The 13,736-nt window shown below is 39.5% G+C and overlaps 1 protein-coding gene across 8 annotated transcripts in view; it reads left to right on the top strand.

Annotated features, from left to right (window-relative positions):
* Window positions 1-13,736, top strand: part of Arhgap24 (Rho GTPase activating protein 24) — a 438,515-nt gene that overhangs the window by 393,182 nt on the left and 31,597 nt on the right. For all 8 annotated transcript variants that reach the window (XM_005401366.2, XM_013502767.1, XM_005401369.2 and 5 more), the window contains one exon: window positions 5,135-5,342. In XM_005401366.2, coding sequence (XP_005401423.1) covers window positions 5,135-5,342 — 208 coding nt within the window. The remainder of the gene's footprint in view (window positions 1-5,134; window positions 5,343-13,736) is intronic.

Raw genomic sequence — 13,736 nt, 5'->3', positions numbered from 1 at the left:
TATTTGCTTATTTTTAGGAAGGTTGTGATTTGAATATATGACTCAGAAGACACTCGTGAACTCAACAGGCTGTTCCTCGCTGTTGCTCGTCTAAATCACTAGCAAAGGAGAGGACGCACAAGCCCTGCAGGGGTCAGTCTCTCTCCCACACTCCAGTTGAAATAACCTCCCTCACGTGTAATCAATTCACCTATGTGCTTTGCTGTCTCAGTCTGGTGAAAAGTCCCTCCTGGAGGTACTTTCTGGCAGCACAAGGGTACTCTCAGAGAAGTAAGCGTGACATACCAATGTCGCCCAGAAATTCCAGGGACAATATTGTTAGGTGCTGTGAGACCACACTGAGAATTAAATGGGCATAGCTGGGATTGTTTGCATGACCTGCACCACAGGGAGTATTCTGGTTAATAATCTGCTAATCAGTGGTTTCTCTCCCCCGTCCTGCTAGTTAGGGGCAGCATGTGACCTTTGTGTTTTTTGTTGTTGTTGTTCATTTTAAAATTTGAAATCTCACCGTTTCCCTCAAGGAAACTTGAACTGAAGTGTTTTTGTTTGAAATTATTTTTCTTACCCCATCAGTAATTTTCCTCAAAAAATAGAAAAGTATTCTTCTGCGGGAGGTTAACCCACACCTAACATTTTATGGCAGAGATGCTTGGTATATTGTTATTTCCAGTGCCACGGAGTAGAGAGTGTGCATTAGTTTATCAGAAGGCCAGTTCTAGAGCAGAAAACGACTGTGTCCCATGGGAATGTATAGTCCTATGTGTATGATGTCTGCATGCTTTCGTTTCTTACACATTACATTGCTAAACAAACATCCTCGCTGAAAGTGCCAAAGTTTGTTCCTTCTCCATTTTTAGGCGATGTTTTTCCACCCAATTAACATTTTCTCAGCATAAACCCTCATCTCTGGCCTGTGATGAGAAGGACCCGGGTCAGGAAGCCCCGTAGTAAGTGGCATGATTCTCCCTCCATCTCTGCCTTTAGCTGTGACACACACTACCCAGTACTGTGTGACAGATACTCAGGGAAGCCCTGAACACTTTTTCTATGGGAGCTGCATCGCTTGCCTTCTAGGGGCTTCAAGTTCCCTGTATGTAGTAGAGGAGGTGCCTACCTTGTAGGGTACTGTGGGCTTTGACTATGAGAAATGCAAGTAACGCTGATGATGTGCCCAGCATATGTAAGTAGAGCTTGGCTATTATTGCTTTTAAAACCATAAAAAGGTGCACTACTTACTTATTTTAGAATTTACTGATTTTGGGGGATGGTACTGGAAATCGGACTCAGGACCTTGCGCTTGCCAGGAAGGTGCTTACGCTACTGAGTTATATCTCCTGCACCTTTACTGATATTTTAAATGGCTAGAAAATGAGGACTCATGACAATTTCAATTCAGTGAAAAGGAAGACGACACAAAGCCTCTAAAGCTGCACAGGCCCAGACAAGGACTTCCATTCTGTCACTCTGTGCTCCGTAACTAATCTTGGGCAGATTATTCATGCTCAGAAGCCCCACTTGCCTCAGCTGTGGGTGAGGAGAATTGTGGCTACTTTATAGATTTCTGATGAAAAGCGGAAGGGTATATATGCCAAGGGCTTAGTGCATAACAGTACATTCATAACAAATTTGGGGGTCTTACTATACATTTTAGGTAAATTCTTATTTTATCACAAAGGTAAATCTGCATGTATAAAGAAAAAAAGGAAGCAAAAAAATATATCTGAAGCAAACCATACCCTTTCTTTTATCATCTCCTCAGTTGTTTGCCAAAAAAGAAACCCTGAAACTTTGAGAAAAGTTTATTTGACTGTGTTTCATTACTGTGTAAAACTAAATCTTAGAAGCTTAGCTCTTATTTGTAAGGTATGTAGAAGTTAAATGGGAAGATTTTCCTCCTAGCACTGCAGAGAAAACGTATGTAATATATTCATCAATCCAATGAGAATATTCAAAATTTTAAAATTGTACATAGGTACAGTTTATTCTCAAAGGTCAACATGCTTTTTTTGATGACTTATGTGTCTTATAAAACTATTTCCTTCATTTGGGCAGAATGGAATTGAAACATTACAGACAAATAAGCATTTACTTTTAAATGACTCATAAAAAAAAGAGTCAATATTCTCCATTCATAACAAATTTTCAAGCCTTGTTTTTGAACAATAGGCTATCTTCCAAAATCAGTTTCACCACAGAACGAGCTAGAATTTTGTTTTGCTCCAAGTAACAGAAGACCCAGGTAATAAGGCTTAAACAGACAAAGGCTTATTTTTTCTCCCATGAAAAACCTATCTGAGGAAAGTGCTGCTGGTATTCAGCTCATCATGTCAGTCGGAGCATCTTTGTTAGTCACGATCCCTTTTGATCTGCGTATGGGTTAAAGATGACTATGACAAGCACCACAATCACACCCACATCAAGAAAGGAAAAAGCTCCCACTTAAAATAGCTATAAATGAGAATACATAAATTCACAAATCAATTAAGCCAAAAAGGTGCAGTATCTCTCTAGTGACACACTGATGAAAGAAATTAAAGGGGACACAAAAGAATGGAGACATGTATGTTCATAGGTCAGAAGAATCAGTGTTCTTAATGTCTTTCCTCCCTAAAGTGTGCCCAGGAAATGGTCCATCAAATGATGAGCGGATATAGAAAATGTTATTCATACGTGTAGGGGAATGCTTTTCAGGCATAAAAGAATGAAATCCTGTCCTACACACAACACGATGGAATTGGTGATCATTATGGGAAGCAGTGCATGCCTTACTCATAGGTAGACTCTAAAAACATCTCATGGAAGCTGAGCAGAGCATGGTGGGTACCAGAGGCTGCAGAGAAAGGATGGAGAGAGATTGGTCCAGAAGCACCAAGTCACAGTTAGAAAGGAACATGAAATTGTGGTGTGCTTTGCAAGCAGGACCAGTGTAGATAACAGTAGATACATTTTTTTCAGAAAGCCAAAAGAAAGGATTGTTAATGTTTTCACATGAAAATAAAGAATGTTTGAAGAAATAGATATGCTTAACCTTATTGACACACTACACAGTGCATACATGCATCAAACATCACACCATACCCCATCAGTACATCTGCGATTTTTATAGTTTTGTGAATAAGTTAAAATATTTTTTTAAAAAAATTTTTTAATCCAAGTGATGATTCCAAGCCCTGAATATCAAACAAGGTCCAGTTTCTGCCCTTCCTAAAATCATTCCTGGTGTTGCTGTTGCTTTCTGTGGTAGACAATGGCTGTTACCAGCCTCACATCCATTAGCTGTCTGTGTAACCTTGATTCTCTCCAGGCAGCCATGCTTTTCCCACTCTGAGGGCATCAGGAAAGGAAAAGTCAAGCAGAAAAGACAAGGCAAAGGGACAGCTGGCAGTTCCAGGTACCATTCTTACCACCCACAACACAGGTCTTCCTCTAGTCTCCATGAGACTTCTCGGCCAGCGCTCCGCCATGTGGCCACTGCACTGTAAGAGAAGTGAGAGAAGCATTTAATTTAATTTTTCAGCTTTTAAAGTAGAGCTAAGAAGAGAAAATATCAGGAGAATGGCTGGTGAATTACTGAATAAGGTTTGACACACTACTGTCAAGGAACTGCTTGTCCTACAGGCTGTAAACTAAGTTAAATGGGCCTATTACTTGCTCTAACCTTTGCTCGCTTACAAAATACCATTTTCTAATTCTATTTGCTATGTTCTTGAATATTGATATTAAGTCACCCAACCTTATTCTCTAAAAGCAATACAGTGAGTGCTGGGTTCAAAACCAGGAGGGGGATAATTTTATTTCTTGTCAATGTTTACCTGAACTGTGAATCTTCTCTTTGGTAGCAGATCCTTATTGCTGGAATGTGGCGGTTTCACGTTGCTGAATCCATAGCTAAACGATTTTACATGTGGATGGGGGGGGAAACATCTGCTGTTATTATCAAATATTAACCTAATGGTTGTTAAATAATTCCTTAAATGCTTTGGAGGCTAATATCATTTTAATAGACTTTTATTTTTCTTCCCCTTTTATGAAACTTACCAGGCCCTTAAAATCATTTAATGATTCATTTCTTCTGAGGATGTTGGAGTCATATGTGCCTTGACTTTATTTTCCCTCCTTTCCCCATAAGTTGATCATATTTGCCAAGGTACTGTCTAATATGAATATATTTGAGAAGTGCTGTCTCTTCTCAGTGGGGCACCAAGGATGGAGTACTGGGGGTGTTCTGTCCTGGGGACATATAACGAGGAATGTGTCCTTAGAGGTATTTTAAAAGCAGTGATCAAACTGACTAAAACCTGTGCTGTCACTGAGTGCTGGCAACCACAGACCAGAGAAGCGGGCATAGTACCCTCTCGCCGGGCTAAACAATGATGACAAATCCTCCTCGCTCCTAGAATTCACTGCTTCCTAATTTTAATTTTTCCCTTGCAAAGAAGTCATTAGTTTAAGATTTGAAAGAGAACACAGACTGTTGGAAATATTTTTAATTTTAATTTTTTATTTTAGTTTGTTAGTCCATGTGGGTGGTATGTGACTTCTGCATCCCTCCTGGACAGAACATAGCAGAGTTCCTTTCACTCCCCTCCCCCTCCCCCTCCCCCTTCCTCCATCTGTAATCCCCTCCCGTTTTTTTAACATATCTTATTTTCCTGGTTTTATCGTTTTAATCTCCGGCATGGCATTATGAATGAAAACAAAAGGGGAGAAGAGAAATGGATAGACTCTAAACTAAATGCAACTTGTACATAAAACACAAGCAGATTAAATCTTGACTAATGTTTTGATAATATCCCTACCTTTGTCTTTTGAGTTCAGTTTCCTTCCCAGAAAAAAAAAAAAAAATATGAAAACCCAAACCTAAAATTGTATTTGTAATGGTACTTTTCTACTTCAAACAGTATTTCTGGTTCGGTTTTGAGCTAAGCATAGAACAGAAGGAAAGGGAAACATAAGGTAAACTCTTTCCTTTTCAAGAATTATGTATAACGAAACTGATGGTGTAAGAATGGGAACTGCCAAACATCAGGTACTTGCTGGTATGTTAACCTTGCTTTTTGCTTTAGAAACTAAGCCATGAAGTCTGAAGAGATAGATTTCTCCACTTCACGGTGCTGTCTTACTTTTCCAGGTATTTTTGGGCAGAAACTGGAAGACACTGTGCGCTATGAGAAGAGGTACGGGAACCGCCTGGCCCCCATGCTGGTGGAGCAGTGCGTGGACTTCATCCGACAGCGGGGCCTGAAGGAAGAGGGTCTCTTCAGGCTGCCAGGCCAGGCTAATCTGGTCAAGGAGCTGCAGGACGCCTTCGACTGCGGGGAGAAGCCGTCATTCGACAGGTACGTGTCCAGGTCCTCCTCAGCAGCCTTCACTGGGAAAGCCGCGCTGAACTGAAAAGACACACAGAGTTGCAATGCACAGCTTTGATTGATGTGGTCACAGCTTAGGACGTGGATCATTTGGCCACACAGGTCTGGATGGTTGTGATTAAGTTACAGAGTAAAAGATGTGGCACTTTAGATGGCCTCTGTTCCTTATTCTCTCCTCCTGCACAACTCTATCTCTCTCCCTCTCTCAGCTTAAACTCAGAGACTTTGAAATGAACTATATCCCCATCCATTCTTTTAAAAAATGTTTAATTTTGAGACAAGGTCTCACTGAGTCACTAGGTTACCTGGGCTGGGCTCAAATTTGCAATCCTCCTGCCTCAGCCTCCCAGCGTTCTACAATTTCACAGTGCCCCAGTCTATTCTAGTTTAAGACAGAGCTGTATATTTTCAGTCAATATTCACATGAAGAGCTGTACATTTCAGTTAATATTCACTTAAAGAGCTGCTAAAAGAGCTGGGATATTTGCAATGTAATTAAAAATAACATTTTTACAATAATGAAAATATATTTTTGAACATTAGCTCTGTCCTAAACTAGAATAAATTTTACAAGGAAACCAGAAGTATAATGTGGTGAAATTGAAAAAGAATACAATTTCCAGAGAAGAAAATATAAAGCATTCATAACTCCACTAGTTAATTACTGTTAATACTTTTTGAATTATCTCCTTCTACAATTTAGTAGAAAAAGTAGTATTTTATCCTAATACTATTTGACAGTATATAGTAGAAATTTTTCCACCTTTAAAGTTGAAAATTTCCCTTTTATTCTCATATATTTTAATGTAACATTCACTCCAATACTTTACAGGTCTGTTATCCCTAGCCGTTTCAATATTATCAGATATTTACTTACAACTTGCTCACTATTATAGATATGGTTGCAGGGGCCATCCATTCACATTAACATTTCTATATTTAGATTATTTCCTTAGGAATGATTCTCAGTTTTGAACTTTGTGGATAAGAACAGACTTGATTCTTGAAAACTGATCCTTGCTTATGCTCTCATTCCAATCAGGCTACTATAGCAAAGCACCATGATGTAGGAGGCTTATGCAGAGCAGAAAGGTTTTGCCTAGAGAAGCCATGTTTCTGATACCAGTAAATCATATGTCTACTGCCTGGTGCTTTCTCTTAAGATGGTCTAGGGGCTCTTACAGCTTGCTGGGTGCTCCTGAAGTCCTTAGATCTTCATCCTCAAGCCCTAACTGCCTCCTCAAAACCCTGATTCCTGTATGATCATACTGATGCTAGCAACATAAGACTTATAATAAAGGAATATCTAGACCATCAAATCTACTGAGCTTTCTTTGTCATTGAAAGTGTAGGACTTACACATGAATAGACACAACTCTGCAGAACAGATATAGGAAAGAAGACAACTGAAACCATGAGATACAGGAAGCATCACAGCCTGGACTCTAATAATCCAAGAATATTCATTACATCATTTAATACCTTTTGCTGCTCCCGTTAACAGTCCTGAATTATGATGTTACTGCTCAGTGTGGGAGGCGTGTTGTGGTAGATACCAGGATGGGAGAGTGAAAATTGTTAATCTTTTCAAAATATAGTAATTTGGTAATTTATTTCAAGAGCCTTTAAGCAGGAAATTCCATTTCTAGAAAAACATCAGATATGTGAAAAAAACTTAAGTATAAAGTACATTTATTACAATTTTTATAACAGTAAAATTTGACCATTGATCTACTAGTCCAACAAGGAATATGTGTAAATAATGGTGCTTCCATGTCATAAAATATTGTGTAGGTCTTAAAGTTATGGGAAAATGCTAATTTCATAATGTGTTGCATTACTGTTACTATAACGGAACACCTGACATAACCAACTTAAAAAGAGGTAAGGTTTGTTTTTCCTCATAGTTTTGGAGTTCCAGTCCTGGATCAGTTGGCCCCATGGCTTTTGAGCCCGTATTGCAGCAATAGATTATTGTAGAGTGCACATGGCAAAACAAAGCTGCCCAGCTCCTGACCAAACACAACGAAAAGGAAAAGGAAGGGGTGGAGTCCTAACCCTTGAAGAGCCCACCCCCAATGACCAGAAGATAGTCCACCCTCCCTACCCCTTTAAGGCCTCAATCTTCAGCGCCAGAGCCTTGGTCTACATGGTTTGGAAATTCCAGATCCAAGCTAGAGCACAGTATGGAAAAAGGAGACAAAAATCAATTGACTACTCAAAATTCTTACTTTGACAAAGGTATTTGAACAATTTATAAAGATTCATAAATTCATTCCCAGAGAAAATCATAAATGTGGAAATAAGAAAATTAATTCAAAACTAGCATCAGGGACCAAACTTCAAAGCTGTACATACTTTGAGTATGGGATGCTACACGTCCCACTCAGTACTTTGAAGAAGAAAGCTGATCATTAGGTACGTTCTCTTGTTATGTGTTTGATTCTAAAAATTTGTTTTATTTTTTCATAAAATAAAAGAATTTAAAAGTAGTTATATTCTTGAGGCCTGTCCACAGCCTTCATCTAGGAGAAATGTAAATTGTGAGTATAAGAATTGGGAGGAAATCTGTCAATGGCATCTTCAGAATGCCTTGTACTACTAGATACAACACCTTCTACAACCAACTTTCCGAGAAGATAAGTTTCCATGTCTTCTTAAAATGTTTATATATGGCCTATATATATGCAGGTGAAATTATTATAGCAAAGTATATTTATTAAAATTATTTTGGCATGAGTATTTATTGTTTTACTATAGCAAATCTTTGCTAATGTGGGAGAATGTAGAGGTGATTCATATATTTTAGGGTACCTGTAATAACAGATGAGCCCCATATAAAATTATCTCTAAATCAAGTTCTCAACTGACAATGAAATATTTTGTAATTCTTGAGCAAAATGTCCTTCCTAATTCATGTAAAATATGTGTATTTTGTGTAAAATGTATCCTGCTGCAGAGGCTGAACAAAATACCACAAAGAATTATTGCGACAATCTGTGAGGGGATACGGCTCTCAAAAGTTTGAAGTGAGGGTCTGTGGTCTCACTCAGTAATCAGTGTTTACTTTCGAGCTGTTATTTCACACTGGTTTTTATCTTTATGCTGTGACCATTCTTAGCCCTGGAATCTTTCACCATCTGAAGATACTATCTTAGGGCTACTATGGTTTTAACAAATTCTCCAAAATGAAAGAATTCCTCCTGCAGCTCACCTCACTCCCTTACTACCTTGTCATACACAATCAAAGAAATCCACTACTTCATTTCACACTGGACCAGCGCCCTCCTCAGCAGCCCCACAAGGACATCACAGGTATTTTCTGTTTCACATCATGGTAGTTTCCAATCTTGTGGATTTTCCAGCACTATTGAAGAACTGCTTCTGTTTCTCCAGCCTCTAAATGCAAACTTTTCGTGCTTGTCTAACTCCCCACACCCTTCTCACTGACTTAGCACTGTCTGAGTCTAAAGCCAGCACGATATACTTTTCATCTTTGTTGTAACACTGCATTTCTGATACCAGAGACTATCCTGTATCTATTGCTGCACACCAAACCATTCTGAAGGTTTTTGGTTTTAAGACAACAACTTTTGCAGAGTCTGCTTTTGGACAATGCCCCATAGAGACTGTCTGTCCACATGGTACTGTCTGCCCAGATTTAGTGCACCTGCCACACCTAAGAGTGTGTCCCTCCCAAGTCTGGCCTAAGGTAGGCCGCCCAGAGTGGCTGATGGCTGGCTGAGCCTCTGTCTTTCTCTGCAGTCTTACATCTTTTACGGCTTTTCACTTTAGCCAGTTCTTGGGACTTTTTTTGTGGTTGTTCAGGATTCAAAGACAGCAAGAGTAGAAGCCACAAGACCCATTAAAAGTTAGCTCAGACAGGTGGACTATCACATTTCACTAAATACTGTCAAAGGCAAAGCACAAGGCCAGCTCAAATTAGAAAGGATAGAAATTGACTTTTCTTCTTTATAGTAGTAGTAACACGGCCCATTCTCTTCCAGGATTTGCATGCCTAGTGGTGGGTAAGTAGCCAGCGAACAGTGGATGTATAAATAACATCAATGTTGAAGGTGATGTACTGATGTGTTGTGAGTGCAGTGGTGGAGAGGTTCATTTCTCTCAGAGGACAGAAACTTTGGGTTTAGACCTGAGTGAGGAGAAGCCTGCCCTCACCACTGGGGAGATGTAGTCCCATGGAGAGCAGCAGGAGCCAGCCTCACACAGGCCCAGCATCCCGGGTTGTAGATTACGAGGTGAGCAGGGAGGGCTGGTGTGCTCTGCTGAGGGAGCTGAAGGAGGTGCATGCTGTAGCCTAATCATTAGGATAAGAGATCTGCACTTCTAAGTGAAATAGACCTCTGTGGATTTTTAGCAAGTAAATAAAGTATCACTGTGGAGACCTGAATGTCCTCTTTTTGATAAACAAATTGCCAAGCTTCTATCTCTAGACCTCAGGCAGGCAGATAAGCAAATTCCTGGGTTCTTCTCATAAAAAAGGGAGAGAGAATTCCCAGATCTATGAACTGTGAGGTGAAAAGGAAAAGTATTTGTGGCAGAATGTAATTGTGAGTTACATAAATAGGGGAAAGGGAACCCTATAATTTCTCAAGGGATGATGAAATTATGTTCAGAAACTTGTCCAGGTACGGTGTCCTGCCCAGTCCACTTTTAGTTAATTGGCTAACTTTGATGTTTCACATGGTGGAGTTCTAGTCAGGTTTCAGTCTTCCAGAGGTGGAGATAAACTGACTAGAATTAGTCTGGCCAGTGTTCACTGTAAATATGATAATATGTGTATGCATGCTTGTGTGTGTGTGTGTGTGTGTGTGTGTGTTCAAAAACAGATTCTTCATCGTGCTTTGAGTAGATATGAGAATGTGAACTACAGAACTTTTTCACCGTGAAACATATTAATGAGAATGAATAAGGATTTTTCTTTCATTATTTTAATCATGCTTGTTCTCAGAAAAAATAGATAGATTTAGTTTTCTTCTTCATTTGTTAAAATATATTTTATTAAATTCTGGAAAGACATCCCTACAGTTCCTCAAAATTAATCACTAGTCATTGACATCGAAGCTCTAATAGTAAGATCTGAACTATGGCTTTTAAAATGCACTTTTAAAATAATGTTTGCAAGTGTTTAAATTTTTCACCGTCTCGAGTGTTTTAAAATTTTATTTAAATATTATTAAATTAATATTTTAAGGTATAACATTTTGTATATGACTTAGAATATGGAAGAATATAAAGCAGAAAGATTAATATTTCAAGTCTCTACAGCCCTGCAGCTCTGACCATAGATAGGATGTAAACAAGTATAGTGAAAGACATATAAATATATCAAAAAAAATGTGTATGTGTAAAATGTATTTGAATCATACAATTTTTGCGTCTTGCGTTTTCTTCTTAATATTAGATCGTGAGCAGCTTCCCGGGTCACAAAGTGGTTTTCACAGAGGTGATTGTAGGACTCTATGCTAACTGATCATATCAGTACTTTCGTTTAACTGCAGTTGTTCTCAGTGTGTTACCCATAGCAACCTTCCACAGGAATCATCTGTGTCTGTAAATCACTTGTACGTTTGAAGCTATGGGCCCATTTGGAGTTTGGAAGATAAACTTTCAAGTTAAATAATTTATAACTTATCCATTCCTGTGAGTTGTTCAAGAAAAGACAAACAAACAGCAAGTGTCATATTTCCTAGGCCATTTTTGCCTTATTCTTTCTATTTGGGAATGAAAGCACATTAAAACATTACATTTCATATTCAACTCCCTCACTTTTGAAGTGACGAAAATGAACTGTGGGAGCTGTAAAATCAAAGGAGAAACCGAGGGCTTTTGCTTTCCCAAGATCTCCAGATGGCTTCAGCTGTTGCAGATACACTCTGGAAGTGCTAAGGGGGTCAGGTCCACAGTGGCATGTCCCTGTCATAGCATTAACTGCCAAGAACAAAACAGCTATGCGTTTAAACACAGCTCAGGAGCAAGGGCAGAGGCTGTGCCAGTTCAAGGGTTCTCTCCATTTTCTCCAAAATCCTGGGAGGCAGCTGCTGTCTGTGGTCCCCCAGCTGCCCACCTCACCCTGCTGACCATTCCCTCATCCCTTCTGCCCCTCGCCTCCTCTTTCATTCATTTGGCTTTGGTTTGGTAACTAAACACACAGAAATGAAAAGAAATAATAACAGCCTTTAAAATGTACAAGTCAGAAAAGCCAGGCACAATTTAATTTAATCCCCTGGAGCAATATAACTATGGGCTTTACTGATCTGTGCTATAAAAAGTAGCCTTGATAGTGGAGATTCTCAGATATTAGTTTGTGTGAGAATAACTTAGAGGAATATTTTTAGATTCACTTGTTCAGGTCCCATTTGTTGGCATCTCAATTTAAAAGGTTGGGGAATGCCTAGGAATCTGCATTTTAAGCAAATCTTTCTAAACGTTTTGTTTTATATTCATGATGCTAAAATCATAGCTTGGGAAATATTATCTGGACTGTAGACCACAGGAGTATGGGGGAAAGAGAGGTCATTCATTAACAATTATCTCCTAAGAGATGGGGGAATTGACCTTACCGATTTATTGGAAGCAGCAAAGTATTTTTGATGCCAGGGTATAGCTCAGCAGCGCAGTGCCTGCCTGGCAAGTGCAAGGTCCTGAGTTCAACTCCCGTTACAAGAAAAAGGAAGGAAAAGTTTTTGACTAGACAGGCAAGTATTATACTACTGTGAAGGATGAATTATTTTCTGAAGTTTAGAAGTGATACATAAAATATATAATTTCCCATCTGTGAAAAAGAGCCTGAAATTTTAGCACAGCCAGAGAGACGGATCTTTGCACCTTAATGCTTTGATCCTTGTGGAAACACAAAAACTGGGGAGTGCATCTGCAAGCTACACAGTTGCAAAGGCTTTGTTTCTGAGTGTGAATAGGAGATCTAAGGATAGGGGTTCACGGAGGCAAGTGGAGAAAGTAAGTGACTCCTGCCTGGGATAAGGAAAAGGATGAATTTGCATCCCCAAAGAGTTGGAAAAGCAGATGGCAGACCCCTGTAGTTAGCCTAAGGCAAGCTTGAATGAGTAGCATGTGAACTGGCCACTTGTTCCCAGCACCCTAAATATTCTTACAAGTCCAGAGAAGTGGTGGGGCAGGCCTCCAGAGTCCTGAAGAGCAGTTCAGTTCTGGCAACTCTTCATTTTCCTATTTTTGTGAAGATTTTAAATGATGGTGTAACCAGATTTGATAACCATGTTCTGAGTATTTCTCATACTTTTGGCATTCATATTCTACCATCATGATTTTAGCCATATCTGTATAATACTTATACTAGGCTTATTGATATTTTTCCTTAAATGCATTCACTGTGTATCAGCTTTATTGGACAGGGAAATTTTCATTGTCATTTTTAGTCAAAAACTAGTGCTACTTGCATAAATAGAAAGTCAATGTAGCCTAAATAAAATGACAACCAAAGCCTGTTATTAAACAGCCCTCGGTCCAGCTGCTTCCCACGGTGCTCACCCTAAGGCCCTCTTTTTATTTGGTGAAAAGGGAGCTGGGCAAGTCCTGGTCCCACTTTCACATGTCTTACATTCACAACTTGTACTTTCTCTTTGATGTAATCTGGAGATTTGAAGAGAATCTAAAAAGAACTGATGTTCTTCTGAGTGATTTGATGTCAATATCCTGTTTTCATAGCACAACTATTACTCGGAATAGTCACACCTTGGGAAAAAGTCAGATCACTCTTTGCCAGCACAAGTAGGCTCAGTTCCCTTGAATGCTTGGCATCTGTGTTGATCATGTTTCCCATTGCCAGGGTCAAATACCTGATACCACAACTTAAAGAGGGGTTTAATTTTAGCTTATGATTTCAGAGGGTTCACTCCATGGTTGCCTGACTCCAAGGCAGAAACATCACGGCAGGACAGCTATCCAGGCAATGGGCCCTGGGAAGCAGATCAGGGAATCGGTACTAACAAGAGACATACCCTCCAGAGGCACACCCAAGACCCACCTCCAACTGAGCCCCACCTGCGGAAAGCACACTGAGCTATGAACATCAGTGGATAAATCCACTGAGGGTTTCAGTCACCTCTCCAGAGTCTCTTATTCCAGTTAAGTTGACAAAGTTAACTGGCACATTGTCTTACCACGGCTGAGCCATGGTTATATCTCACAACGATTCCATGACATTCTCGTGCAAACACACCGTGGCCTGAAAAATTAATGGGCTTTAAGGGGAAATATCCTGTGTGTGGAAAATACTCACACAAATGGGTATTTGTTAAATACAAATGGGTGTTTATTTTAGGTGGCACAGGTTGTAAACTAAAAACCCATCATGTTTCACTG

This window comes from Chinchilla lanigera, unplaced genomic scaffold, assembly GCF_000276665.1.
Source record: "Chinchilla lanigera isolate Chin_1 unplaced genomic scaffold, ChiLan1.0 scaffold00073, whole genome shotgun sequence".
Classification (NCBI taxonomy): domain Eukaryota; kingdom Metazoa; phylum Chordata; class Mammalia; order Rodentia; family Chinchillidae; genus Chinchilla; species Chinchilla lanigera.
Note: the sequence above shows the minus strand (reverse complement) of the source record. Positions and strands in the feature narration are given on the sequence as shown.